This window comes from Crotalus tigris, unplaced genomic scaffold (assembly GCF_016545835.1).
Source record: "Crotalus tigris isolate CLP2741 ecotype Arizona unplaced genomic scaffold, ASM1654583v1 scf7180000020908.629646, whole genome shotgun sequence".
Classification (NCBI taxonomy): domain Eukaryota; kingdom Metazoa; phylum Chordata; class Lepidosauria; order Squamata; family Viperidae; genus Crotalus; species Crotalus tigris.
In genome coordinates, this window is record NW_024098249.1 from 185,327 (window position 1) to 212,964 (window position 27,638).

Below are 27,638 nucleotides of genomic sequence, written 5' to 3' on the forward strand. Positions count from 1 at the left end.
CAGAGAGGAAATTTTTGATAATTAATTTTTGATAATTAATTTATATATATATAAAGTTTTATTGTTTACATATAGCAGCAGGGAACTATGTTGTAATAGAGAGAGAGGAAGAGCTATTTGTGATAGGGAAAATTTTTTCAATGAATGATCTATTATTAAGGACACCTGAAATCCCAACTATATATTTATTAAAATGTAATTGGAGTATGACAACTGTAATTAGTAAAACTTAAAAACAGGATACAGATTATTATCATCGCATGCGATTGATGATTTTTGTTTGATTGAACTGTACTTAAAATTGTATTAATTTTAATAAGCAATACTATATTTAGGAAACAGGAAATTTTTGATAATTAATTTTTGATAATTAATTTATATATATATATAAAGTTTTATTGTTTATATATAGCAGCAGGGAACTATGTTGTAATAGAGAGAGAGGAAGAGCTATTTGTGATAGGGAAAATTTTTTCAATGAATGATCTATTATTAAGGATACCTGAAATCCCAACTAGATATTTATTAAAATGTAATTGGAGTATGACAACTGCAATTAGTAAAACTTAAAAAACAGGATACAGATTATTATCATCGCATGCGATTGATGATTTTTGTTTGATTGAACTTTACCTAAAATTGTATTAATTTTAATAAGCAATACTATATTTAGGAAACAGAGAGGAAATTTTTGATAATTAATTTGAGTTCTATTTATGTGATTTTGTCTTTGAACAATTTGACATCCTGAGCACCACATTGTGTCCTAAGCTTTTGGAAAAAAATGGAAAAAACCAATAAAACTATATATATATATATATATATATATATATATATATATATATATATATATATATATATATATATATATATATAAAGAAACAGCAGGAAAAATCCTATCAAAGAGTGACCCAAACTGGAATGAAGGAGAAATTTCCTGATAGTGAGAACAATTAAACAGTTAATTTAATTTAAACAATTCATTTAATTTAAACAGTTAATTTAATTTAAACAATTAAATTCCAGAAGTGGTGGGTGCTCCATCACTGGGGGTTTTAAAGAGGAGATTGGACCCAGCCGTTGGTCCGGAAGGGCTTGGGATCTGCTGCCTGAGCTGGGGGTTAGACTAGAAGACCTCGACAGTCCCTCACGACTCTTGTCATTCTGCCTGTCCGTGATCCTTGCTTTTGCGATTAAATCGCCACTTGGCGATCCCACCTCCTCAGCCGAGCCTAAGGGAGATTCCACGGGGCGAGTGTTGATCCAGAGAAGGAGCTGTGCTGGTGGCTGCCGCTGTGTTGGTTCTCTGTGGAGGGAGGAGGCAAGTGGGGGGGGGTGTTTGTCATACGGTGCTGCCTCTGACCTGGGATGCCTTCTGCTCTTTCAGACCCCGAGGAGTTTCTGAACCTCATCATGCATCGCATTCTTGGACTGGAGCCTCTCTTGAAGCTGCAGTAAGCCCGTTGCACCGCCGTCCCCTCCTCACTTGGGTTATGGTGAAGGAGGAAAAAATAGCACTGGGAGGGACTGGGTGACCTTTGAGATACGGTCTAGAGCAGTGGTTCTCAACCTTTTTAATGCCGCGACTCCCCCTCGTAAGTCGAGGACTACTCAACCGGTCGTAAGTCGAGGACTACTCAACTAGTGCAGCACCGTTTGCAGACTGGGACTTTTGGCGGGCTCAGCAGGGCAGAGACAGCCTGGACAATTCCTATTGGCTTTTGAAAGCCAATAGAATTAGACTCTATTCAAGAGAGTCTATTCTATTGGCTTTCAAAAGCCAATAGAATAAAAGGGAGTAGCACAGCTAAGGAAAAGGGGGAAAGAAATGGCGGACTGCGTTGTTTGGCGACCCCCGTGAAATGGTCGTTCGACCCCAAATGGGGTCCCGACCCACAGGTTGAGAACCGCTGGTCTAGAGGTAATTACTGACCTGGTAAAGAGATCCCTGTCTAGCAAGGGAGGTGAAGGGAGGTGGGGGGGGGGGAGAAGGCCCCAACTAGGCCTGGGCCGTGCTGGAAAAGGCTTAAAGGCAGCCTGTCAGAGCTGCCTCAGCTTGAACTCCTAAGCAGAAACAAAGGGCAAGCATTAAAAGGGTAGCCGACGCAGGAACCTCAGGGAGCTGCCTTTTCTGCCGTCAGGAAATTGACCAGCAGCAATTGACCACTTCCACCAACACTGGCAGGGTAAGCCATTGGTATAGAAAATGAGAATTAGCCCCTCTCCCGTCCAGCACTGATGGTGTTGCCTAGTTGGGTCATGAAACATCTGTAAGGAAAGACTCAGCTCAGCACAAAGGAACTCAAGGTCCTCCTCCATCTTCTCCTCCTCCTCCTCCTCCTCCTCCTCCTCCTCTTCTTCCCCTTCCCCTCTACTCCTTAAACACTATTCCCTTCTAGTACTGATGATGTTACCTAGTTGGGTCATGAAACGTCTGCAAGAAAACTAACAAGGCCAGAGAGAACAAAGGAACTCCTCTTCCTCCTCCTCCATCTTTCCCTCCTCCTCCTCCTCCTCCTCCTCCTCCTCCTCTTTCCCACTACTCCATAAACCCTACTTCCTTCTAGTACTGATGATGTTACATAGTTGGGTCATAAAACGTCTGCAAGGAAACACTCAAGCTCAGAGAGCACAAAGGAACTCCTCCTCCTCCTCCTCCATCTTTCCCTTCTCCTCCTCCTCCTCCTCTTCCCCACTACTCCGTAAACCCTACTCCCTTCTAGTACTGATGATGTTACCTAGTTGGGCCATGAAACATCTGCAAAAAAACCGTCCCAGGTTAGAGAGCATCAGGGATCCCACTGTCGTTGGCTGCCTCCTCTGCCTCCTCCTCCTCTTCCTCTCCATTATATAAATCCCACTCCTTTCTAGTACTGATGATGTTACCTAGTTGGGTCATGAAACGTCTGCAAGAAAACCACCCAGTTCAGAGAGCACAATTGACTCCACAATCCATCCATCCTTCCTTCCTTCCTTCCTTCCTTCCTTCCTTCCTTCCTTCCTTCCTTCCTTCCTTCCTTCCTTCCTTCCTTCCTTCCTCCTCCTCCTCCTCCTCCCTTCTAGTGCTGATGATGTTACCTAGTTGGGTCATGAAACATCTGCAAGAAAACACCCAAGCTCAGCACCCAGGACTCACAAGCAGAACATGGTCAGAAGGAGGTCCTGAGAACTATTGATTTGTTTAATGTGCTGCCCCTCTGACTGTTACAGCGACCCTGAGCAGCTTACAGAATAATAATTTTTTTAAAAATCGAAAACGTAATATAAAACCATTAAAATTAGGAGGATGAAATGCAGAACGGACAGGTGACCCAGGACCGGGGGAATCCTCTCTCTCCCCCGTCAGCTACACCCCGAGCCTTAGAGCATCCCTCTGGGAACCCCAAGCCGACTGGCAGAGGCAGGATTTTAGGCTGCGCTGGACGGCCAGGTAGGCTGGGGCCGACCTCCTCTCTCCAGAGGGAAACTCTTGCCAAGCGCGGGGGCCACAGCAGAAAAGGCTCTTCTTCTCCTGGATCCCGCCTGACAAAAGACTTCCAGCTGCCCGTCATCCGAGGGAACGAGCAGCAGGGGCTGGACGCCCCGGAGTAACACAACCCCTTAAGTAGGGATGCCAGTCGACCCCTTTGACTCGCGCATTCATTTTCTGGTTTTCCTGGGCGATAACAGGAAACTCTACATGGGGCTACCCTTGAAAAGTATTCGGAGACTACAGTTGGTCCAGAATGCAGCCGCGCGAGTGATAGCGAGTGCTCCTCGATACACCCATGTTACACCTATCCTCCGCGAGCTGCACTGGTTGCCTATTGGTCTCCGGGTCCAATTCAAGGTGTTGGTCATTACCTTTAAAGCCCTATATGGCTCAGGGCCAGGCTACTTGCAAGACCGCCTACTACCTCATAGTTCCCTTCGTCCGGTTAGATCCCACAGGCTGGGCCTCCTTCGGGCCCCGTCGGCCAAGCAGTGCCATTTGGCGGGGCCGCGGAGGAGGGCCTTCTCTGTGATGGCGCCCACGCCTTGGAACCAGCTCCCCCCGGAGATTAGGACCGCTCCCACCCTGTTGGTCTTCCGTAAGCTACTTAAGACCTGGCTTTTCTGGCAGGCCTGGGGTTTATAAAACCTTACCCCTGGATGATTGTTTTTGTATTGTTGTTTTGTTATGTTTTATGTGTTTTTTATTGTTAGCCGCCCAGAGTCTTTCGGGAGTGGGGCAGCTTAAAAATTTTAAAAATAAAATAAATAAATAAACTCCGAGGAGTGGAGAAAGAAGCCGAAAACTGGAAGTTCACGTCCCCGCCTGCCATTTTTGGAAAGAGGTGGCGTAGAGAGAAAGCCCCCCGCCCCGGGCTCAGCAGGGAGAAAGCATCTTCTCCAAGCTGCATCCCTAACCGCGGCTGAGGCTTCTGGGTCAGAAAAGAGACGTGTGCGGAGGCCGCCGTTCGTCTCTTCGTAGCTGAAACTTCCAACCTTTCCTTCAGCTCCTTTTGAGGGGGGGGGTCTCATCAGACCACTTCTGATTCCAGGTCCGGAAAGCTGAAGGAGCAGGAGTGTTACTGTTACCAGATATTCATGGACAAGCAGGAGAATTTGGTGGTGCCCAACGTCCAGCAGTTGGTAGAGCATTCCTTCCTCACCTCAGACCTCAAGCTAGTGGAGGTGAGTCTTCCTCCTCCTCTATCAATGCTGCCCCCTCCCCACTTCAGCATCATGGTCTCTGCCACATTGGTGGAGAGCTTGTGGCTCGCTTTCTCTCGCTACCGTGTTTCCCCCCCACCCAAAAAGAGCTGGTCTTATATATCTACCCAGGGCCACAGGTTGGGGGTGAACTTGACAGAAGCAGAACTTGGTGCCGGTGACCTCTGACCTCCGTGGGGGGCTGCTGGTCTCCAGACGGGGGCCGTTCACCTTTGCCTTTCTCCCATCTAGATCCCATCCTGCTTTATTCTCCAAATGCCTCGTTTCGGGAAGGAGTACAAAATGTTCAACAAAATCATCCCTTCCTTGGAGCTGGACATCACTGACCTGCTGCTGGACAGTAAGTCATCGGACAAGGGAAGCCTAAAAATTTATTTATTTATTTATTTATGAGACTTATATACCGCTTTTAAGTGCAAGCACTCTCTAAGCGGTGTACATCAGTAAGCAATGTATATATATATATATATTTACATTGCCCCCAACAATCTGGGTCCTCATTTTACCTACCTCGAAGGATGGAGTCAACCTTGAGCCGGTGAGATTTGAACCGCTGACCTGCTGAACACAGTCAGCTAAAGTGGCCTGCAGTACTGCACTCTAACTGCTGCGCCACCTCACTTCCATGAACCACCTCACAGTTTTCTGGAAGAGATGCCCCCACGTAGCGTGAAGCGGAGGAAAAGATAAGATCACCTTTATTGTCATGTGGGAAGTCAGCCCCCCCCCCAGAGAAGGAAATATTAAAAGGGCAGAAAAATATATTTCAAAGGATCTTCAAGAGGCAGAAAAGCGTGCCCAGTTTTTCTTAATAGCCCCAAGTCTCCAGCTCTGTAGAAATTCAGATGTAATAATCCATTCAGGAAGGTTGGAGGCCTCCAGCTAGAAGCTTAGGAAGACAAAGACACCTCAAATCTACATATCCCACCCAAACTCTAACAGGACATAATAGGATTAACCCACAGATGCCAAAGAGACATACTCAGGTCAAAGTACATGACACAGGAAATACAAAGCCTCAGATAGGAACAGGAAACAACTCCACACAAAAGCCCAAGAAGGTATAAAAACCCACTCCCTACTACAGTGATGGCGAACCTTTTGGAGACCGAGTGCCCAAAAACCGCCTCCCCACTCCTGTCCCCGCTCCTCCGTGCCCACTGGGCTGCTCCACCTCCACAGTCCACCACAGATCACCCAGGTAGCCCAGCAAGCGCCATGGCGGCCACGCCCTCCACCTGTGTCCCGCAGCATCATCTGCGCGTGACGGGGCGCAAGGTCGGAGTCTTGTCTCTGCTGCCCGGCTACCATGTCCTTGGCTGCGCTGCTTCATGTGGGCCATGCCTGGGGGCGACTCTCCTCCGGGGGGCTGCTGATGAGGAGGGGGCTGTGGGAGGAGGCGGGCTGGGGCGACGGCGCGTGTGCCCTCAGAGAGGGCTCCGAGTGCCGCCTCTGGCAGGCGTGCCACAGGTTCGCCACCACTGCCCTACTACCTGTGCTCCCTCTCTCTTTTCTTCCAAAGCCATCTTTTTTTTATTTTGTTTTTTTTCTTTTTTTTTTCATTGAAAATTTTTTATTTTTTTTAAAACATACAATCATTTATAAAAATACAATAAAATTTTAAAATAGAGAACCCCCCCCTTACCCTCCCTCCCACCCCCAGCCCCCCTCCCTTCACTTCCCAGAGCAGAATACAGGGTTAAAAAAAAAGAAAATTATAATAATTAAGAAAAAAGAAAAGAAAAGAGAAAAGAAAAAAAAATATCATAATTAACCTTTAACTCCATAACCTATAAAACAATTCTCTATAATATTTGATATTCATTCATAAAATAAATGAAACTTTTTAATTCCATACTTTTTCTGAATATAATCTATCCACCTTCCCCATACAGTAAATATATCTTTCTTGTGTATGGTCCTTTAAATAAGCAGAAATTTTTGCCATTTCTGCAAAACTAGATACTTTAAATCTCCATTCTTCTAAAGTAGGCAAGGAATCTTTCTTCCAATATAAACCTACTAGTAACCTCGCTGCAGTTAATAAATTCAACATCAAAGTAGTTTCTTTTTCATTTAAGTCAACAAAAATACCAAGTAAAAATAGTTGAGGAGTAAACTTTATCTTTTTTCTAAGAATCTTTTGAATGTTCCACCAAATCATAATCCAAAAAGCCTTTACCTTTTTTACAGTTCCACCAAATATGAAAGTATGTCGCATCATTATTGCCACATCTCCAACATTTGGGCTGTATGTTGGAATACATACAAGATAATTTTTTAGGATCTACGTGCCATCTATAAAACATTTTATAAAACCAGAGCCATCTTGTCTGGCTCTCCTCTCTGATAATCTGCAACCTTCTTTCTAAAGCAAGTCTCCATTTTGATTGTTCCCAGCTTGGACTGGACCCCGATGAAGACTTTTCCTCCAATAGCCGTTTTCCTATATACACAACGGCACACATTGAAATGACATCTCCCTCTCAAAAGAAGGAATGCCCCCCACCACACAATATCACCCTCCCAAGATAACACAAATAATATAACAAAAGCGGCAGACTCCAAAAACGCCAGGTGATACAAAAACGACACCGAAACTATAGATATGAATACAGGTAGTCCTTGACTTAGCGGCCCCAATGGAGCCCAGCATTTCTCTTGCTAAGTGAGCTTTGTTAAGTGAGCTTTGCCCCATTTTACGACCTTTCTCGCCTCGGTTGTTAAGTGAATCCCTGCGGTTGTGAAGTTAGCAACCCGGCTGTGAAGTGAATCTAGCTGCCCCCTCGATTTTGCTTGTCAGAAGGTCACCAAAGGGGATCCACAGGATCCCAGGACACCGCGACCGTCATAAACATGAGTCAGTTGCCAAGTGGCTGTAAGGACCCACCCCACTTTGCATCTTAAGAAGACAGAACTCTTGGAATAATTCTTCCAACAGGAATCCTTTATTAAGAGAAAATGGTTGCAGGCGTTCTAGACAGGACTTGGGGTCCAAGCTCTCCCATTCAAGGTTTTAAGGGGTTCCCCAGTAGTCCCACCCAATCACCCCCCTCTTCCAGCGACAGTCTCAGGCATTACACTCCCACCCCTTTTCCTTACTGCCGGCTGGATGGAGACTTCAGAGAGAACTACATGAAAGGTAATAGCCCCCTTTGTTATGATTAGGCCTTTTTGGTGCTGTCCACATTCAATCCCTTTGAAGTTGTACCGAAGGAAGTGAGAGCCATAAAGCCCCTTTGTTCACCCCCTTCCCTTCCTTGTATGACAGAATCCAGAGAAGGCAGAAATGGGGTTTTCTATAATTGATAACTAGAGATAAAATATAATTGGATTCTGACAGCGGCTAACTTTTGATCACGTGACCCCGGGGACGCGGTGACCGTCATAAACAGGAGTCAGTTGCCAAGCATCTCAATTTTAAATCATGCCAACACAGGGATGCTGCAAGGATTGTAAGTATGAAAAACGATCCTACGTCCCTTTTTTTTCAGTGCTGCTATAACTTCGAATGGTCACTAAATGAGCTGTTGGTAAGTCAGGGACTACCTGTGTTCATCACCGTCCATTTTGAACACGTAGCAGGAAAAGAAGTCCTGAGAGTTAACCAGGTTTATACGGGAAGGTAAAGTAGGAGAAGGGAGTTGGAAGGGACTCCCAACCACTGGGAGACTGCCCAACGTTGGACTTCCAGAAGTCTTAAAGTTGTCAAGGCTGGACATGCCTGCCTTAACCCAGAGATCCCCAACCTTTTGGGCAACAGGGACTAGCTCCAGGGAAAAAGTTTTTCCCACGGACCGGAGACTGTGTGGTTTTTGTGTACTTCCTGCATCCCACGGATGGGGCTTTGCTTCTTTGTGTGGACCGGTTGCTGGCATGCTGCGGACCGGACTGGCCCACGGACCGGGGGGGTTGGGGACCCCTGCGCCAAGCCCCTCGCACAGGTGTGTAGTCACAAAGGGCAAGGCTCAAACTGCAAGCTGGGTGATGGCCGAGCGCCTGATATTCAGAATTGGGATCCATTGGTCCTGAAACATGCGCCGTGTGAGGTCACGGGAGCTTCGTAGGCAGCAATCATCATTAGAACAGCTGCCACGATGAGGACTGGAGACTTGCCCGAGACTTCCGGTTTGGGTTGCAGTGGCTGTAGGCACACGATGAGGCTATCTCTTTTCGTTACCTGCTTTTCCTCTGCCGGTAGACCCTTAATCGGGTCGAAAAGTCACCCTGGAGGGGTGACTACCGATGAGGAGGACTCTCGTTGATTGCGGGGGGGGGGCGGCAGCTCCTTCCGCAGCCCGAGGCAGCTCCTCAGGGCCGACAGAAAGATCGGCCAGTAACATGGCCGATTATTTAGCTGCTGCTCCAGCTGAAAGTCAAAAGAACATCTAAGCCAGTGGTTCTCAATCTTTTTAATGCCGCGACCCCCAACCGGTCGTAAGTCGAGGACTACTCAACTGGTGCAGCACCGTTTGCAGAATGGGACTTTTGGCGGGCTCAGCAGGGCAGAGACAGCCTGGAAAGACAATAGAGTTAGACTCTATTAGACTCTATTCAAGAGGGTCTATTCTATTGGCTTTCAAAAGCCAATAGAATAAAAGGGAGGAGCACAGCTAAGGAAAAGGGGGAAAAAATGGCGGACTGCGTTGTTTGGCGACCCCCGTTAAATGGTCGTTCGACCCCAAATGGGGTCCTGACCCACAGGTTGAGAACTACTGATCTAAGTGTTAAGAAACCATCGTGGATGATCCCGGTGAGATTTTTCCCTCTCTCCTTCTGCCTAACTACTTTCCTGTCAAAAGCCTTTTGGAATTACTTCCCTGTTTTGAAAGAGCTGCCTTTGTTTATCTGGGAAAAAAAGCTTTCCATAACAAAGGAAAAAAACTTCTTATTGACTATGTTTATTCTTGACTACTTGGAGACCCTGGAAAAATCCTTGTCATAAAACTTAATTATTATATCTTCTAAGCTGGAGAATGTCTTGGACTTACTTTTTTAAAGGGATAAATCTTTATTGTTTGAAAAAAACAACTCTATGAGAAGCTGGAAAAGAGACTCCATGGCTCTGACTTTGCTAATCTCATTCTTGATGTCTGGAAGAGACTTCTATAGTTTACGGAGGACATCTTGTGGAGAAATTTAACTGTTAACTGTTTTTTGTTTGTGTTACTATTGAAATGGAGAAATCATACTCACAACTCAACTGTAAACTCATACTGGAAAAAAATGTATGAAGCTTCTGAGGAAATATGTTCCCAAATAAGAGAGAGAACTGCAGAAATAATAAACAGAAATTCTACTGTGAATTTACAAACTGACCTTCAGACTCTACTTGATCATTCTACAGACCAAAAAGCAACAGAATTAATTTACACACAACCTATGGAGATTTTGGATGACCAAAAAATGATTGTAACTAAACTATCTACAGTTGCAAAACTAACAGAAATGGACTTGAAATTACAACTGTTAGAGAATTATGAAAACCTTGATAATCAACTATTAATTATAAAATTGGACATGATTGAATGTTTTATCCAGCAGACAGGCATCAAAAACAGAGGATGGGAGGTTTTTTACTGACCCAAATGAAATTACAAGCAATAATGGGAGATCTATTTGCTGAAATAGAGGCTTTGTTATGGAAGCCTTCTTGGCGTAGGAAGAAAGCCAGAATAAGACTAAAAAGAGAAATTTAAAATTATATGTAATGGATTAAAAAGGTTTTGAGAAATATGGACTGATTTAAAGATTAAGATTTAGAGTTGAAAATTTGTGATTATTAGAATATATATGTTAAACAGAGTAAGAATGTAGTTTCTTGAATAATATGTTTATTTGTATGAAAATTATTTCGTAATGGAATGAGAATAAGAATATGAAAGAGGCTTTTAGAAATTCAGATAGCTTTAACAACTGAGTGTGTTAAGTTAGTAAGATGATGTTTTGTATAATAATAGGTATGGGTTTTTCTTAGATATGATAATTATTTGAATGAGATTTAAATGCTATTTGAAGTAATAAGAGAGATCTGTGATAAAATCAATGGTTTATGAGATTATGAATTAGAATATATCTGGATTAGTATTTTAAAAGGGATACCCGAAGTGATAATAAATTTATCGAAGGTTAAATTGAACTATGGTAATTGTAAATTAATAAAGCTCAAAACAGGATTAGGATTTATAGATATGTAATGTAGAAATGGATTATGTTAAATAGGTTATATCATTTGAGGGAAATAGAGAGGGAATATTTAATGTCTTTACTTGAGCTATTATATGATTTTATTTTTGGATGATTGACCACCTAACCACCACAATGTGTCTTGAGCATTCTGTTGTAAAAGTTAAAAAACCAATAAAATTTGTTATATATAAAAAAAGGAGACTTGCCCAATCAGTGCTAGGCTGCATTAACAGAGGGATAGAATCAAGATCACGTGAAGTGTTAATACCACTTTACAAGGCCTTGGTAAGGCCACACTTGGAATCCTGCGTCCAGTTTTGGTCACCACGATGTAAAAAAGATGTTGAGACTCTAGAAAGAGTGCAGAGAAGAGCAACAAAGATGATTAGGGGACTGGAGGCTCAAACATACAAGGAACGGTTGCTAGAATTGGGTCTAGTTTAATGAAGAGAAGGACGAGGGGGGACATGATAGCAGTGTTCCAATATCTCAGGGGCTGCCCCAAAGAAGAGGGAGTCAAGCTATTCTCCAAACTGCCTGAAGGCAGGACAAGAAGCAGTGGGTGGAAACTGATCAAGGAGAGAAGCAACCTAGAACTAAGGAGAAACTTCCTGACAGTGAGAACAATTAACCAGTGGAACTACCTGCCTCCAGAAGCGGTGAATGCTCCAACACTGGAAGTTTTTAAGAAGAGACTGGACAGCCATTTGTCCGAAATGGTGTAGGGTTTCCTGCCTGAGCAGGGGGTTGGATTAGATGACCTCCAAGGTCCCTTCCAACTTTACTACTATTACTATTACTATCTCTGTGATCCAAAAGGAAATTTTCTGAGGTCCCCCTCCTTTTTTCATTGACCCACCCAGATTTCTGCCGGTGGCCTCTGGGAGGAGCACCTTAGGAGTGAGATGCTGTCCATCTGGCTGGGGCCACAAAGAGGCCTCCGAGTTCTTGAGGTCTGGCCTCTTGTGAATGGCGGGGAGCACGGGAGAAAGTGTCAGCTGCTGATTTTTGCATTCGCACTTCAGGTCCCCGGGAGTGTTTCGTGTGCGGAGACATCGCCACCCAGGAATGCTCGGCCTGCTTCAAAGACAAGATGTTCGCCGGCACGGGGCTGAAGCAGTTTTGCGACTCATGCTGCTCTCAGGTGTGTGCTGTGCTTTTGTTTTCGTTGTTGTTTTGCTTTTGAGGAGTGCTGCGGAGGATCTGGGCCGGGCCGTTCTGACGTTCAGGGCGGATTTGTTTGCACCAAATCCCCAGATGACAACCCCTCTTCCCAACAAATCCTCGCCCAGCTGGTCCTCCGTTGCGTGGTGCAGTTGATTGGTCAAAAGTGGCAGAACTTTAAGACCTGTGGACTTCAACTCCCAGAATTCCCTTCTGGGTGTTGAAGTCCACCAGTCTTAAAAGTTGCCAAGGCTGGACACCCTGGTTTCAACATTCCTTGCCAAATTCAGCAGAATAATCATAATCACAATCATAATCATAATTGGTTGATACCTAGGATGCTAGCAGTAACCCGTGTCAACCATCAGCGCCAGTCAGTTTGAATGTTCAGTTGACTGAGGTTTCGCGTCTAATGAATAATAATAATAATAATAATAAGAAGAAGAAGAACGCCATTGGCATTGACAAATTCGCCATTAGTCAATTGCAAAAGGCGGCCTTACTAGGAACTGCTTCCATCCTGTGACGATATCTGTAATACCATCAAACATCCACATCTGCCTATCCCAGGTCCTGGGTAAGGACTCGATAGGTAGACAAAATGCCAAATCCAGTCTGAACATCTGGCTGACTGTGCGATGATCCATAATAATAATAATAATGTTGGAAGGGACCTTGGTGGTCATCTAGTCCAACCCCCTGCTCAGGCAGGAAACCCTAGAACAGTGGTGGCGAACCTATGGCACGGGTGCCAGAGGTGGCACTGAGAGCCCTCTGTGGGCACATGCACTGTCGTCCCAGTCCTAGACCTTCAGCTGGGTTTTATAAAACCTTTTCACTTTAGGCCTCCACCGCCGTGTGCAAAAAAAAAAAGGTTCAATCAATCAGTCAATTTCAACTTCTTGTGGGAAAAAAAAGATCTTGCAAAGTTGGATTGAACTTTTTAGTCCTACCCAGTCTGCCATTACCACCGCAGCCACGCCCACCCAGTGGGCCACGCCCACACGGCACTCGATGATGCACAAGTGGGTTTTGGGTTGCAGTTTGGGCACTCGGTCTCTAAAAGGTCCGTCATCACTTCCCTACACCATTTCGGACAAATGGCTGTCCAGTCTCTTCTTAAAAACTTCCAGTGTTGGAGCATTCACCACTTCTGGAGGCAGGTAGTTCCACTGGTTAATTGTTCTCACTGTCAGGAAGTTTCTCCTTAGTTCTAGGTTGCTTCTCTCCTTGATTAGTTTCCATCCGTTGCTTCTTGTCCTGCCTTCTGGGGCTTTGGAGAATAGCTTGACTCCCTCTTCTTTGGGGCAGCCCCTGAGATATTGGAAGACTGCTATCCTGTCCCCCCTTATCCTTCTCTTCGTTAAACTAGACATACCCAATTCCAGCAACTGTTCCTTACAAACCTTCATTGTTGTTTTTTTTTAGGTGTCTCACAGATTTCATTCTCCACCTCACAAGCCACCAGAGCTTTTTTAGTTCCAGGGACACTCTGTGTGGGTTGTGTGTGTGTGTGTGTATAAAAATCCTGTGTTCCCAATATGAAGGTCTCCTGCCTCAGAAACTTCACAAGTTCCCCCTTGTTCACTTTCAGGCTCACTCCCATTACCAGCGAAGAGGCCATCAGACGACAAGGCTCCACTTCCCCCAGGAATTCGCTCGGGATGGGGTGCGGGTACCCCGGGAGAAACTGGAGCTATTTGCCGTTCTCTGCATCGAGACCAGCCACTACGTGTCCTTTGTGAAATACGGGCCGGAGAAAGAGAACTGGATGTTCTTCGACAGCATGGCAGACCGACATGGTGTGCCGTTCGTTCGTTCGTTCATTTATTCATTCATTCTTATCAAATATGTTTGCTGCCTTGAGTTACTTACAAATAAAGGCAGGGAATGAATTCTTCCTCCACCGATTTCCCCCGTAGCAACAATTCTGCGAGGTGGGTTGGGCTGAAAGAATCAGCGTTCATGCCTAAGGTGAGACTAGAACTCCCGGTCTCCCGGTGATTGACTCAAAGTCGCCCAGCCAGCTTTCATGTCTAAGGCGGGGCTAGAACTCACTGCCTCCTAGTAATGGGTTCCAAGTCACCCAGTTGGCTTTCATGCTTAAGGTGGAACTAGAACTCATCATCTCCTAGCGATTGACCAAAAGTCAGCCAGTTGCCTTTTATGCCTAAGGCAGGGCTATAGACCCCATTGTCTCCCAGTGATTGGACCACAGCCACCCAGCTGGCTTTTATGTCTAAAGGACTAGAACTCACGGTCCAGCGATTGGCTCAAGGTTGCCCAGCCAACTGTCATGCCTAAGGCGGGGCAAGAACTTCCAGTCTCCTGGTGATTGGCCTAAGATTATCTATCTGGCTTTCATGCCTAAGGCGGGACTAGAACTCACCGTCTCCTGGTGATTGGCCCAAAGTCACCCAGCCGGCTTTCGTGCCTAAGGTGGGACTAGAACTCACCGTCTCCCAGTAATTGACCCAAAGTCACCCAGCCGGCTTATACACGAAAGGCAAAACTAGAATTCCCCGACAGCTGCTTTTTAGCCTGGTATGTTCCCCACTAGACCAACCTGCTCCTGCTTCCTTCGGGGGGGGGGGGGCTGGGGGCACCTCTTCAGCTCCAGACACTGGGGTGCCTGAGGGCTTTGGGGGTGATCTCTGGAAAGCGGTCTCCCTCTTTCCCCAGGCAAGGCGCACGGACGGGCCAAAAAGGGAGCCTAGAAACGAAACGCTGAGCCCTCCAATCCATCTTTCTCTCTCTTTCTCCTCTCCACTCAGGTGACGAGAACGGCTACAACATCCCCACGGTCACGCTCTGCCCGGAAGTGGCCAAGTACCTGGAGATGCCCGTGTCCTCCCTGGCCATGGAACAGCCCCGGGACATGGAAGGCGTGGCCAAGCGCCTCTTCTGCGACGCCTACATGTACATGTACCAGAGCAAAAAGATGGCGCTCTACAAGTGACGCCCCACGCCGGAGGCGCCCGGCCTCGTGTCCCCAGGAAAAAAAGAACTTCACTTCCTTGTCTGCAGCTCTTCTCTCCAGCTCTGCTGTCCGCAGTGCCCCCCTACCTCTCCGGGGCCTAAAGGGGCGGCAGCCGTGCCAGCTGGAAGCACCCGCGTTCGAGTCTTCCCCATCCCTGCCTCGATCCTCCGGGTAGGAACCTCTAGGTAGACGAACGTGATCCACATACCTCACTTCTCAATCCCCGGAAGCTTTGGCTTGTAAGTCTTTGGGCTTCTGTGCCCTGGCCCACCCACGGACCAAAGAAACTGAAGGCCAGGTTGGGAAAAAGCCTGCTTGCAGCCTAAAGCAGGAAGCCCCCAGCCCCATTTCTGGGGTTCCACAGACTCAGCATTCCACAGATTGATGGGGAATTTAGCGTTGCAGACAAGGGAAGCTCACAAACTCTGCTGCGACTTTGGGAATCCGAAGGGACCAATATCTGTGACTCTTTTGCACATTGCCCCCCCCAAAAAAGGGTCCCCGGGTATCTGTCAACAGCGCCCACCCCTTAAAAAAAAAGGATGAGAGGCTCCAGAAGTTCCTTGTTAGGGTCTCAGGTTTGACCTTCAGCAGTTCTAAGAACATAATTGCCCAAATCTTTGGGGGAAACCACACATTTTTTTTGCTTTAGGTTTTTCTCCACACACACCCCCCATTTTTGACGAGGCAGCAGTGTGTACAATCAGCTCCCAACCAAAAATAGAAAAGCAGCAGCTTTTTTAGGGGGGGGGGAGTGGGATCCAGCTGCTGTGCCTCTGGTTTAATTAATTGAATCGAAATGAGTTATTCATTTAACCCTTTAAATGAGCAGGACATTCCGAAAGGTATCCGGCGAGATCTTAGCGAGTGTCTATCTTCTGATGCAAACCAAATACATCCCCCGATTTTCCTATGAAAATTCTAAGATACGTAAAGGACCTTTCCTAACTCCTATATATTTCCCCCCCCCTTTTTTATTACCTCATCTAATTCTAATTTCCATCTCTTAAGTGCAAGGGTTATCAAGCGTTCTTCCTGATGTATCAGCTACGAAAATCCTTTGAATGAAGCACTTTCACGGCTGTCTTAACTCCGTTAGGTGGGATTTACACCATCATTCCTCTGGCTGATCCTCGTTTCCTACCCACCCCCAAATTAAACAGCTTTCTTATTTTCTGCCCTAGTTAAATGCTACGAAAGAGGAAAAAGTGCCTTATCTACGTAGCCGTGTGTATAAATTTTAGCTCTTTAATCGGATGCATTTTTCTTTCCTCTCTGAAAACATTCTGTACTGTCTTTACGTTGTTGCTGAAATTTCTTGCACTTCGGCTTCAGACCGCTCCCAATTACTTCACTTTTCAAACAAGGCTGCCTCGGGGGGGGGGGGGGGAGGAATAATACTTGATGATAATACTTGGTCTTGATGTGGAAGATCTCTTTTGATAAACGGATCTTGGCATACCAGCAAGTTAATTACTGCAATAAAGAGGTAGCAGCTATTCGGTTTTATCTTGTTGTGGGCCAGGCTCGGTGGGTTGGTTTGGAATAATTTTAAAAATTAATTGTTAACGTGCAGTATTTGTAAGTGTAGTTGGTTTAATTCAACACGTGAGGCTTTTTTTTGAAAGGGCAAGAAGCAGTGAAGGGTCCAGGGGGGCATCCAGCCGTTGGCAACTTTCAGATTTGTAGACTTCCACTCGCAGAATGGATGGCTGGGGAATTCTGGGAGTTGAAGTCCACAAATCTTAAAAGTCGCCAAAGTTGGGTGCTCCTGGATTATTCAATGCTTCTTTGTCCTTTCAAAACAAAATACCAAAACCTGCGTGCTGTGCTGTCGTCACCTTGAAGTCTGTAGCCCTTCTTTGTCTTCATCTCAAGGGAAAAAAAAAGTGTTTTTTGTGTGATGTCTCTCGAAAACATGTCTTCCAATAGAGCCTTATTTTTAACTTGACTTGTGTGTTTGCCTTTTTTTTTGTCCTAAAAATCAAGATCTGAACAGTATTCAATCAGAATAGAGCTGGAAGGGACCTTGGAGGTCCTCCAGTCCGACCCCCTGCTCAAGCAGGAAACCCTATACCATTTCAGACAAATGGTTGTCCAGTCTCTTCTTAAAAACTTCCAGTGTTGGAGCATTCACCACTTCTAGAGGCAGGTGGTTCCACTGGTTAATTGTTCTCACTGTCAGGAAGTTTCTCCTTAGTTCTAGGTTGTTTCTCTCCTTGATTAGTTTCCATCCGTTGCTTCTTGTCCTGCCTTCTGGTGCTTTGGAGAATAGCTTGACTCCCTCTTCTTTGGGGCAGCCCCTGAGATACTGGAAGACTGCTATCATGTCACCCCTCGTCCTTCTCTTTGTTAAACTAGACATACCCAATTCCAGCAACTGTTCCTTGTATGTTTTTGTCTCCAGGACTTTCATCATCCTAGTTGTATCTTCTTTGCACTTTTTTCCAAAGTCTCAATATCTTTTTTTTTTTTTTGTAACGAGGTGACCAAAACTGGATGCCATATTCTTGGTGTGGCTTTACTAAGGCTTTATAAAGCGGTACTAATGCTTCAGGTGATTTTGATTCTATGCCTCTGTTGATACAAAACCAAGATTGTATTTGGCTTTTTTGGCTGCTGAACTGAATAGGGAACAGAGTTCCTTATTCAATGCCTTTGGCCCTGCTGGCTGTTGTATCTCCTAACGCTATCTAACAAAATGAAATTCAAGGGTGAAAAAAGTAAGGCTCTACATTTAGGCAAGAAAAATCAAATGCACCGGTATAGTATAGGGGGTACCTTGCTGAATAGTAGTAACTGTGAGAGGGACCTCGGAGTCCTAGTGGACAATCACTTAGATATGAGCCAGCCGTGTGCTGCAGCTGCCAAAAAAGCCAACACAGTCCTAAGGCTGCATTAACAGGGATAGAATCAAGATCACGTGAATGGTTAATACCACTTTACAATCCCTTGGTAAGGCCACACTTGGAATACGGCATCCAGTTTTGGTCACTGTGATGTAAAAAAAGATGTTGAGACTCTTAAAAAAGAGTGCAGAGAAGAGCAACAAAGATGATCAGGGGACTGGAGGCTAAAACATATAAGGAACGGTTGCTGGAATTGGGTATGTCTAGTTTAATGAAGAGAAGGATGAGGGGAGGACATGATAGCAGTCTTCCAGTATCTCAGGGGCTGCCCCAAAGAAGAGGGAGTCAAGCTATTCTCCAAAGCGCCTGAAAGGAAGAAAAGAAGCAACGGATGGAAACTAATCAAGGAGAGAAGCAACCTAGAACTCAGGAGAAACTTCCTGACAGGGAGGACAATTAACCAGTGGAACAACCTGCCTCCAGAAGCGGTGAATGCTCCAACACTGGAAGCTTTTAAGGAGAGGACTGGACAGCCATTTGTCCGAAATGGTATAGGGTTTCCTGCCTGAGCAGGGGGTTGGACTAGATGACCTCTAAGGTCCCTTCCAACTTGATGATGATGGTCATTTTTTTCAGTAACTTCAAACTGTCACTAAAACTGGTCTGCCTGTATAGGTTACATTGCAAATTTAACTACATTTTTGCGCCCCCCCTTTTACAGTCCAAGAAACGGGGGGGGGGTCCTCTTGTGAGACCTTTGCCTCCCCCCTCCCCAATTCCTGTGCAGGCTCGGCTGCCTCTGATCCCCATTCACCTGCTGCAACCTCTCTCCCCCCCCATCTGCAAGGCTATTTCCACCTTCCCAACACAGGTAGTCCTCAACGTACGACGATTGTACCCGAATTTCTGTGGCTGAGATCCTTTTTAAGTGAGTCCCCCCCCCCCGGTTTTACGACCTTCGTTGCCACAGTGGTTCAGGGAATCCCTGGCGCGGTTCATTTGGCACCACAGTCGTTAAGCGAGTCTGCCTTCTCCCCCCCCCCTTGACTTTGCTTGTCGGAAGGTTGTGAAAGGAGATCACGTGACACACACCCCCGGACCCTGCAACCGTCCTAAGTTCATGCCAGTTTCCAAGCCTCTTCCTTTTGATCACGTGAATGCCCCAGCGGTCCTTAAGTGTGAAAAACCAGCCGGAAGTCCCTTTCTTTCTCAATGCCGCTGTAACTTGAAAAGGTCGCTAAACGAACGAGGGCTTGCAAGGCCAGCGTTTCGGCCCGTCCATCACACCAGGAGGCCGAAAGGCGCTTCTTTCTAGGGCAAAAGCGCACACAGAAAGCCACACCAATTTTTTTTTTTTTGTATAAATACTGGCTAAATAGATTTATTTGTTCATAGAAAGAAGACAGAATCCCTCCCCAGAGTGGCACCAAAACCAAAAGAAACAACGGGGTGATCTTGCAACAGTGCTGGTGTGCCAACTCTAGTTGTGCTTCTTAGGGGTGCCTCTCCTGGAAGAAAAATGGGGGTGCGGGTGGAGGGGAGACAGGCTGAACTGGGCTGGTGACGGACTCCCCCTCCCCCTGCCCAGGAATTGTTGTGTTGATCTGCTCGATGGGTGACCGTTTGGCTTGCAATCTGCTGCCTTTGTTACACTTCCTCCGGGCTTCCCTGGTGGTGCTCGCTCCTTATTTTTCTACTTGCGGAAATCGAGAGCAAGAGGAAACACACACACACACCAATTCAGCTTGCAATCTGCTTCCTTGTTACGGTTTCTCCTTTGCTTGAGGCGTTCCTGGTGGTGTTCGCTCCTTATTTTTCTACTCGTGGAAATCAAGAGCAAGAGGACATACATACACACACACACACACACACACCGATTCAGCTTGCAATCTGCTTCCTTGTTACAGTTTCTCCTTTGCTTGAGGCTTTCCTGGTGGTGCTCGCTCCTTATTTTTCTACTCGTGGAAATCAAGAGCAAGACACACACACACACACACACACTCCAGTCCCAGGATTGAAAGGCTTGGGAAGGTCAAAATTTAGGCCTTGCTGTTCTGCAAAAGCCACCAGAAGAGGGAATTTATTTGTAGCTCACTTGCAAGCGGGCTAAATTTCTTCTTAAAAGTCCACTTTTAAAAGCAGGTGAATGGGCCTTCCTAAGGAGCTAGCTTAAATGGTCCCCAGGGTACCGGTCTGGTACTACCAGGTGAGCAACCAGCTGCTTCCTCCCCATCCAGGCTTAGTCAGGAGAAAGAGAGAAGCCAGACCGGGATGCAAGGATAGCAAAAAAAAAAAAAAAAAAAAAAAAAAGCTAAAAAGCAGAGCCTGACAGCTTTGCAAGAACCGAGCTTTTCAGAATCTAAGCGCCCCCTTTTTTTCCTAAGCAACAGGTCTAACTTTCCTGCAAAATAGCCCAAAGTCTTGCTGCATTTCCTTGCCAGTTCTTCTGCAAACAGCCCTGTGTTTCCTGAATGGTGCCGGGCTTCTCTACCTGGGTTTTGAACCCTGTTCTGGGTTTCCCAGCACCTCAGTCTTGAGTATTTCACGAGAAAACGCACCCACTTGGAGATAAAAACTTCCTTTCCAAGTGGCGTTTTTCCCGTCTCTTGACACTTCCACGGGTTTTTAGTATTCTTACCTGTGGAATAATAATAATAATAATATATATATGCTTTCTGAGGTTTTCGCGGGTGTTTGTATGTAGGTCTTTGATTATTCGGGTTTTCTCCCACGTAAAATTGGAAGTGTCTTGGCGACGTTTCGACGAAGTCCCATTTGTCATCTTCAGGCTGGTGTTTTCGGCTTCGTGCTTCGTGCTCCTAGAAGCACGAAGCACGAAGCCGAAAACACCAGCCTGAAGATGACAAATGGGAATTTGTCGAAACGTCGCCAAGACACTTCCAATTTTACACGGGAGAAAACCTGACTAACCAAAAACCTTAGCTACAACTCTCAGCTGGCTTATAGTATGTTGGATGGACTCTGGTGACAACTGATCCTCCTTGGGTGCTTTGCACTTTTTGAGGAACTGGTGGCAGTTTTTAACTCCTGCCTTGGGAGCCTGCTACTGTCCTGAATTTTTGTTTTGCATAGTCCTCTCTAAGATACGTAAATGGGCCCATTTTAAACAATTACCTTCTCTGAGGCCCATTTCCTTGTTCAGTGCATTTCTCCGAGCAGATAAATGGAGGGCTAGTCCCTTCACGAGGCGACTTTAACCGAATACGACCCAAATTGGGTCAAATGGGCTTCTTGAAGTTATCTGGCCTTCCTGGGACACTTACCGACTTTTCTTAGAGCAGTTGTATCCAACCTTGGCAACTTGAAAACCTATGGACTTCAACTCCCAGAATTCCCTAGCCAGCTGTGCTGGCTAGGGAATTCTGGGTGTTGAAATCCACAGGTCTTAAAAACCGTCAAGGTTGGACCTTCCTGCCTTAGTGCACTGCAGAAAAGTTATCTTTTGCATGCAGAAAATTCTTAAAAAGAGACTAAATTAGGGACAGAGCGACAGAATATTTGAAGGAGCTCAGGGTTGAACTGTGGGGTCCCTGCTGCTCTCTGAGATTGGTGGTTTTCTTGCAGACGTTTCATTACCCAGCTAGGTAGCATCGTCAGTGCTAAAAGGGAGTGGGGTTTGGGGAAAGGAGGAGGTGGAGGAGAGGAGGACTGTGGGGTCCTTGGTGCTCTCTGAGCTTGGTTGTTTTCTAGCAGAGGTTTCATGACCCAACTAGGTAACATTATCAGTGCTAGAAGAGAAGAGGATCTGAGGAGAGGAGGAGGAGGAAGGAAGGAAAGAAGAGGAGGAGGAGGAGGAAGAAGGAAGAAGGAAGAAGGAAGAAGGAAGAAGGAAGAAGAAGAAGAAGAAGAAGAAGAAGAAGAAGAAGAAGAAGAAGAAGAAGAAGAAGAAGAAGAAGAAGAAGAAGAAGAAGAAGAAGAAGAAGAAGAAGAAGAAGAAGAAGAAGAAGAAGAAGAAGAAGAAGAAGAAGCAGCAGCAGCAGCGATTCGGCCAAAAGACAAGGGCCTTTTTGTGGAATTTTGGGGAGAGGATGATGGACTAAGGGGTGCCGCCACATCCTTTGCTCTCTGCGGCGGCTTCCTCTTTTCCAAGACGACCCTGACTTGGTCTTCCAAAGAACGGCTGCCCAGCTGCCCACCTGCCTGCCTCAGATCGTGCCCAAGGTGACTGTCAAGGAAGAAATAGGGAAAGGAGGCCACAAGGAGTAGCAAAAATGAAAATATTCCTTTCTGCAAGTGACGCTTCTCCCAATTGGTGTTTCCCCCCCCACACACACAGCCTTCGGGGATAGTTATTGGTGGGGGAAGGAGAGTTTTATTTTCCTCCCAACCCCACAATAAATAAATAAATATACCAAAGGCTGCCTGCTGGGCACCAGGATGATCTGCTAGGACGGGCGCGTGGGACTTTTGCCTTTGGCATCGAGGGCGGGAAGGAAGGCTGCCAAAACAGGACACCACGCCCTTGCGGGGAGTTTTATCTTGGCCTCTCTCTCTGGGCTCCAAGCCTGGGCCCTCCAGAGCTCATCTTGCAGGGTCCCTTTTTAGGATCCGGCGGATCCATCCTCCGGTTCCCTGGGGACTCCTTCAGATCCCTCCTGCCCCCCCCCCACCCAGTTCCTACTGTGCAAAAGCCACATTCTCTGGGAAAGGTAAGATTAGAGGCACTTGCTAACTGCCTTAGTTGCACCGAAGCCAAAAAAAAGGAAGAAGAATTCATAATAATAATAATAATAAACCCATCGTAAAGGCTCGTCTTCCCGATCCGCCAGGAAAGGAAAGAAACAAAAACAAAGGTGGATTAAAAGAGAGCCCGCCGATGAAACGGGTCGAAGGAGAGAAGGACCGGCAGAACGGCAGGCCATCCGACGCAGGAAGGATCTGCTTCACGATCTGCTTCACGTCGAGTGGAATCGTTTGGCAAGGGGTCCTGTTTTCGACGCCCGGAAGGGGACGCCGGCCGAGGGGGTCTCGTCCCTGCGGCCGCAGGCCCAGCAGCCCGGGAGGCTGGCAGGATTCGGCGGGCCTAACGGGGGTCTCCTTGGAAGGATGGAGAAGAGACCCGCCAATCTCTCCGGGACGACAGTTAAGAGCAGGAAAGTCGCGTGCCTTTCAGTTACGCTTGTTGGCCAACTGCCGGTCTCGCTTCTTCTTCTCCATCAACCTGTGTTGAAAGGAGAGAAGGTAGCTTGAGGCGGCTGGTCCCCCAGGAAGAGAGGAAGGGGCTGCCAGAGAGAACCACGAAGGGGAGCTGGACAGCTTGGAGGTCCATGGACTGGTCAATGAAAGAGAGCATCTATGGCTGAGGACGGAACGTGGGGAATCCGGGGTGCTCTCTGAGCTGGGGGGTTTTCTGGAAGACGTTTCATGACCCAACTAGGGAACATCATTAGTTGTGTCTCCTTCCTTCCTTCCTTCCTTCCTTCCTTCCTTCCTTCCTTCCTTCCTTCCTTCCTTCCTTCCTCCCTCCCTCCCTCCCTCCCTCCCTCCCTCCCTTCCGTCTCCTCCTCCTTGGTGCTCTCTGAGCTTGGTGGTTTTCTTGAAATGTTTCATGACCGAACTAGGTAACATTATCATTGACCTTCCTTCCTTCCTTCCTTCCTTCCTTCCTTCCTTCCTTCCTTCCTTCCTTCCTTCCTTCCTTTTTCTTTTCTTCCTCCTTCTTTCTTTCTTTCTTTCCTTTCTTTCTTTCTTTCTTTCTTTCTTTCTTCCTTTCTTTCTTTCTTTCTTTCTTTCCTCCCTCCCTCCCTCCCTCCCTCCCTCCTTCCCCTCCTCCTTGGTGCTCTCTGAGTTTGGTGGTTTTCTTGAAGACGTTTCATGACCCAACTAGGTAACATTATCATTGACCTTCCTTCCTTCCTTTCTTTTTCTTTTCTTCCTTCTTCCTTCCTTCCTTTCTTTATTTCTTTCTCCCTCCCTCCCTCCTTCTCCTCCTTGGTGCTCTCTGAGCTTGGTGGTTTTCTTGAAGACGTTTCATGACCCAATTAGGTAACATTATCATTGACCTTCCTTCCTTCCTTTCTTTTTCTTTTCTTCCTTCTTCCTTCCTTCCTTCCTTCCTTCCTTTCTTTCTTTCTTTCTTTCTTTCTTTCTTTCTTTCTCTCTCTCTCTCTCTCTCCCTCCCTCCCTCCCTCCCTCCCTCCTTCTCCTCCTTGGTGCTCTCTGAGCTTGGTGGTTTTCTTGAAGATGTTTCATGACCCAATGTTAGATAACATTATCATTGACCTTCCTTCCTTCCTTGCTTCCTTCCTTCCTTCCTTCCTTCCTTCCTTCCTTCCTTCCTTCCTTCCTTCCTTCCTTCCTTCCTTCCTTTTTCTTTTCTTCCTCCTTCTTTCTTTCTTTCTTTCTTTCTTTCTTTCTTTCTTTCTTTCTTTCTTTCTTTCTTTCCTTTCTTCCTCCCTCCCTCCCTCCCTCCTTCTCCTCCTTGGTGCTCTCTGAGTTTGGTGGTTTTCTTGAAGACGTTTCATGACCCAACTAGGTAACATTATCATTGACCTTCCTTCCTTCCTCCCTCCTTTCTTTCTTCCCTCCCTCCCTCCCTCCCTCCCTCCCTCCCTCCCAAGGACCCCACAATCCTCTTCCACTTCCCCACCCCCCCGCAAAGCCCATTCCCTTCTAGCACTGATGTTACCTAGCTGGGTCATGAGACATTTGCAAGGAAACCACCAAATCCCCCCACAGTGGATGAATCCCCAGTAGGATTCCTCTCCTCTCCTAACTGGGGAGACCTTCTCCCTACTCTCCAAAGCAGAGGCAAAGAGAAACCACCGCAACTACAACTGACCCGCTTGGGTAAATTTACGTCAAGGACAGCACTCACTTCCTATTGCGTGCTTCGGTCAGCTCCATGAGTTGCTCCTGAGCCAGCCTCAGCTCATCCAGCCGTTGCTGGTAACGCGAGTCGCAATTGTTGCTGTGCTCCAGGTTGGACACCTGGTTGGAGAGCTCGTTGGCCCGGTCGCGGAGTTGCTGGATGGAGGAATACAAGTTCTCATCGTCTTCTTCCTGCCAAAAGAGAGAAAGGAAGGACCTCAAGGTTGCTAGGTGTCTCCTCGCTTGCGTCTCGCCCACCAAGGCCTTGAAGAGAACCCCGTCAGATGTCCTACAAGCCTCCAGTAGATTTGCCACAAAGAAGAGGGGGGGGGGGTGTCAAGCTCTTCTACAAAGCACCAGAAGGCAGGACAAGAAGCAACGGATGGGAACTCATCAAGGAGAGAAGCAACCTGGAACTCAAGGAGAACAATTAATCGTTGGAAGCACCTGCCTCCAGAAGTTCTGAATGCTCCAAAACTGGATTTTTTAAAAAGAAGAGACTGGGCAGCCACTTGCCTGAAATAGTGTAGGTAGAGTTTCCTGCCTGAGCTGGGGGTTGGACTAGAAGACCTCTACCCTACCGTACCCTATTCCATATTTCTATTCTATTCTATTCTATTCTATTCTATTCTATTCTATTCTATTCTATTCCTATTCTATTCTATTCTACTTTCTATTCTGTTCTGTTCTATTATTTATTTTATTCCTTATTCTATTCTATTCTGTTCTATTCTACTTTCTATTCTATTCTGTCCTATTCTATTGTCTATTCCTTTCCATTCCATTCTATATTTTCTATTCTATTCTATTCTATTCTATTCCATATTTTCTATTCTGTTCTGTTCCGTTCCATTCCATTCTATTTCTATTCTATTCTGTTCTATTCTATTATTATTTTATTCCTTATTCTATTCTATTCTGTTCTATTGTCTTTCTGTTCTATTCTATGCTATTCTATTGTCTATTCCATTCCATTCCATATTTTCTATTCTATTCTATTCTGTTCCATTCCGTTCTGTTCCATTCCATTCCATTACTGCTACTGCTGTATTATTATTATTATTATTATTATTATTATTATTATTATTATTATTATTATTATTATTATTATTATGGATCATCGCACAGTCAGCCAGATGTTCAGACTGGATTTGGCATTTTGTCTACCTATCGAGTCCTTACCCAGGACCTGGGATAGGCAGATGTGGATGTTTGATGGTATTACAGGTATTACAGGTATATTATTATTATTATTATTATTATTATTATTATTATTATTATTATTATTATTATAATACGTGGTCTCCTTTTTCAGGACTTGCCAATCCAACCCTGCCTGGCCCCCAGCTCAGATGCTGGAACCCCCTGATGCCCTTTCCGGAAGGACCCGCAAACTTACCTTGGCATTAATGATCTCAATGTGGAGCAGCAGAGAAGCCAGTTCGAGATCCTCACTGTAGCTGTTCTTCAGTGGCACCGACCGGTATCCTGCGAACGAAGGTGGAGGGAAGAGTCTTAAATGCATCTCGTTCAAAAACTGGGCAGCAAACGATTTACAGGTGGTCCTTGAGTTACAATCACAACTGGTCTACCTGTAGTTCAAGCACCGCCAAAAACGTCTGTTGCTAAGTAAGGCAGTTGTTAAAGTGAGCTTTGCCCCATTATACGACTTCTCTTGCTACAATTGTTAAGCGAATCGCTGCAGTTGTCAACGAACGAGAGTCCAGCTAGACATAGCAACACTAAACTTAGTGTGAGAATCAAGGTTATTGTAACCAGAGCTGATAAGGAATTGCGGGGCTGGAGAACTGGAGAGGAAGCCCATACTTCAAGCTAATTGAGGAATGTGATGCATGACTGTTAATTGGAAGAGGGAATTGTGCTTTGATACTATGTGCTCAGGGGAGGGGAAATCAGTTTTTGGCTTCGATTATGCACTGCCGATGTTATGCTACTCAAAATAAAGATTCTTTAAGGTAAACAATGCCTTGAAGTTCTTTTAAAGAGTTTCATCTGTTGGAACCATGACAGTAAGTTGAGGACTTACAGGTACAGGTAATCCTCGACTTATGACAATTGAGACCCAAATTTCCACTGCTAAGCAAGGCAGTTGTTCAGCGAGTCTTTATCCCATTTTATGACCCTTTTTGTCAAAGTTATTAAGTGAATGTCTAGTTTAATGAAGAGAAGGACCAGGAGGGATATGATCGCAGTGTTCCAGTATCTCAGGGGCTGCCCCAAAGAAGAGGGAGTCAAGCTATTCTCCAAAATGCTGGAAGGCAGGACAAGAAGCAATGGAGGGAAACTAACCAAGGAGAGAAGCAACCTGGAACTAAGGAGAAACTTCCTGACAGTGAGGACAATTAACCAGTGGAACAACCTGCCTCCAGAAGCGGTGAATGCTCCAACACTGGAAGTTTTTAAGAAGAGGATGGACAGCCATTTGTCTGAAATGGCATAGGGTTTCCTACCTGAACAAGGGGTTGGACTAGAAGACCTCCAAGGTCCCTTCCAACTGTTATTCTGTTTTCCTTCCTTCCTTCCTTCCTTCCTTCCTTCCTTCCTTCCTTCCTTCCTTCCTTCCTTCCTTCCTTCCCCCCTCCCTTCTCCACCACTGGAAGTTTTTAAGAAGAGACTGGACAGCCATTTATCTGAAATGGTAATAGGGTTTCCTGCCTGAGCAGGGGGTTGGACTAGAAGACCTCCAAGGTCCCTTCCAACTTTATTATTATTATTATTATCGATCATCGCACAGTCAGCCAGATGTTCAGACTGGATTTGGCATTTTGTCTACCTATCGAGTCCTTACCCAGGACCTGGGATAGGCAGATGTGGATGTTTGATGGTATTACAGATATCGTCGCAGGATGGAAGCAGTTCCTAATAAGGCCGCCTTTTGCAATTGACTAATAGCGAATTTGTCAATGCCA

At 46.0% G+C, this 27,638-nt stretch overlaps 2 protein-coding genes across 4 annotated transcripts in view; one reads left to right on the forward strand and one right to left on the reverse strand.

The window, feature by feature from the left end:
* LOC120319637 (ubiquitin carboxyl-terminal hydrolase CYLD-like) overlaps nt 1-16,979 on the forward strand; it is a 44,180-nt gene extending 27,201 nt beyond the window's left edge. Inside the window, exons 10-15 of one of the 2 annotated variants that reach the window (XM_039368712.1) lie at nt 1,388-1,454; nt 4,524-4,656; nt 4,927-5,035; nt 11,910-12,028; nt 13,643-13,850; nt 14,823-16,979. In XM_039368712.1, coding sequence (XP_039224646.1) covers nt 1,388-1,454; nt 4,524-4,656; nt 4,927-5,035; nt 11,910-12,028; nt 13,643-13,850; nt 14,823-15,007 — 821 coding nt within the window. In that variant the 3' untranslated portion in view covers nt 15,008-16,979. Of the gene's footprint in view, nt 1-1,387; nt 1,455-4,523; nt 4,657-4,926; nt 5,036-11,909; nt 12,029-13,642; nt 13,986-14,822 lie in introns of both variants that reach the window. The other variant, XM_039368713.1, reaches the window with a different exon arrangement.
* Nucleotides 16,980-22,610: 5,631 nt separating this feature from the next.
* Nucleotides 22,611-27,638, reverse strand: part of LOC120319640 (1-phosphatidylinositol 4,5-bisphosphate phosphodiesterase gamma-1-like) — a 94,206-nt gene continuing 89,178 nt past the window's right edge. For both annotated transcript variants that reach the window (XM_039368717.1, XM_039368718.1), the window contains 3 exons: nt 26,108-26,196; nt 24,716-24,900; nt 22,611-23,059 (listed from right to left, as the gene is read on the reverse strand). In XM_039368717.1, the coding sequence (XP_039224651.1) occupies nt 23,008-23,059; nt 24,716-24,900; nt 26,108-26,196 (326 nt within the window). In that variant the 3' untranslated portion in view covers nt 22,611-23,007. The remainder of the gene's footprint in view (nt 23,060-24,715; nt 24,901-26,107; nt 26,197-27,638) is intronic.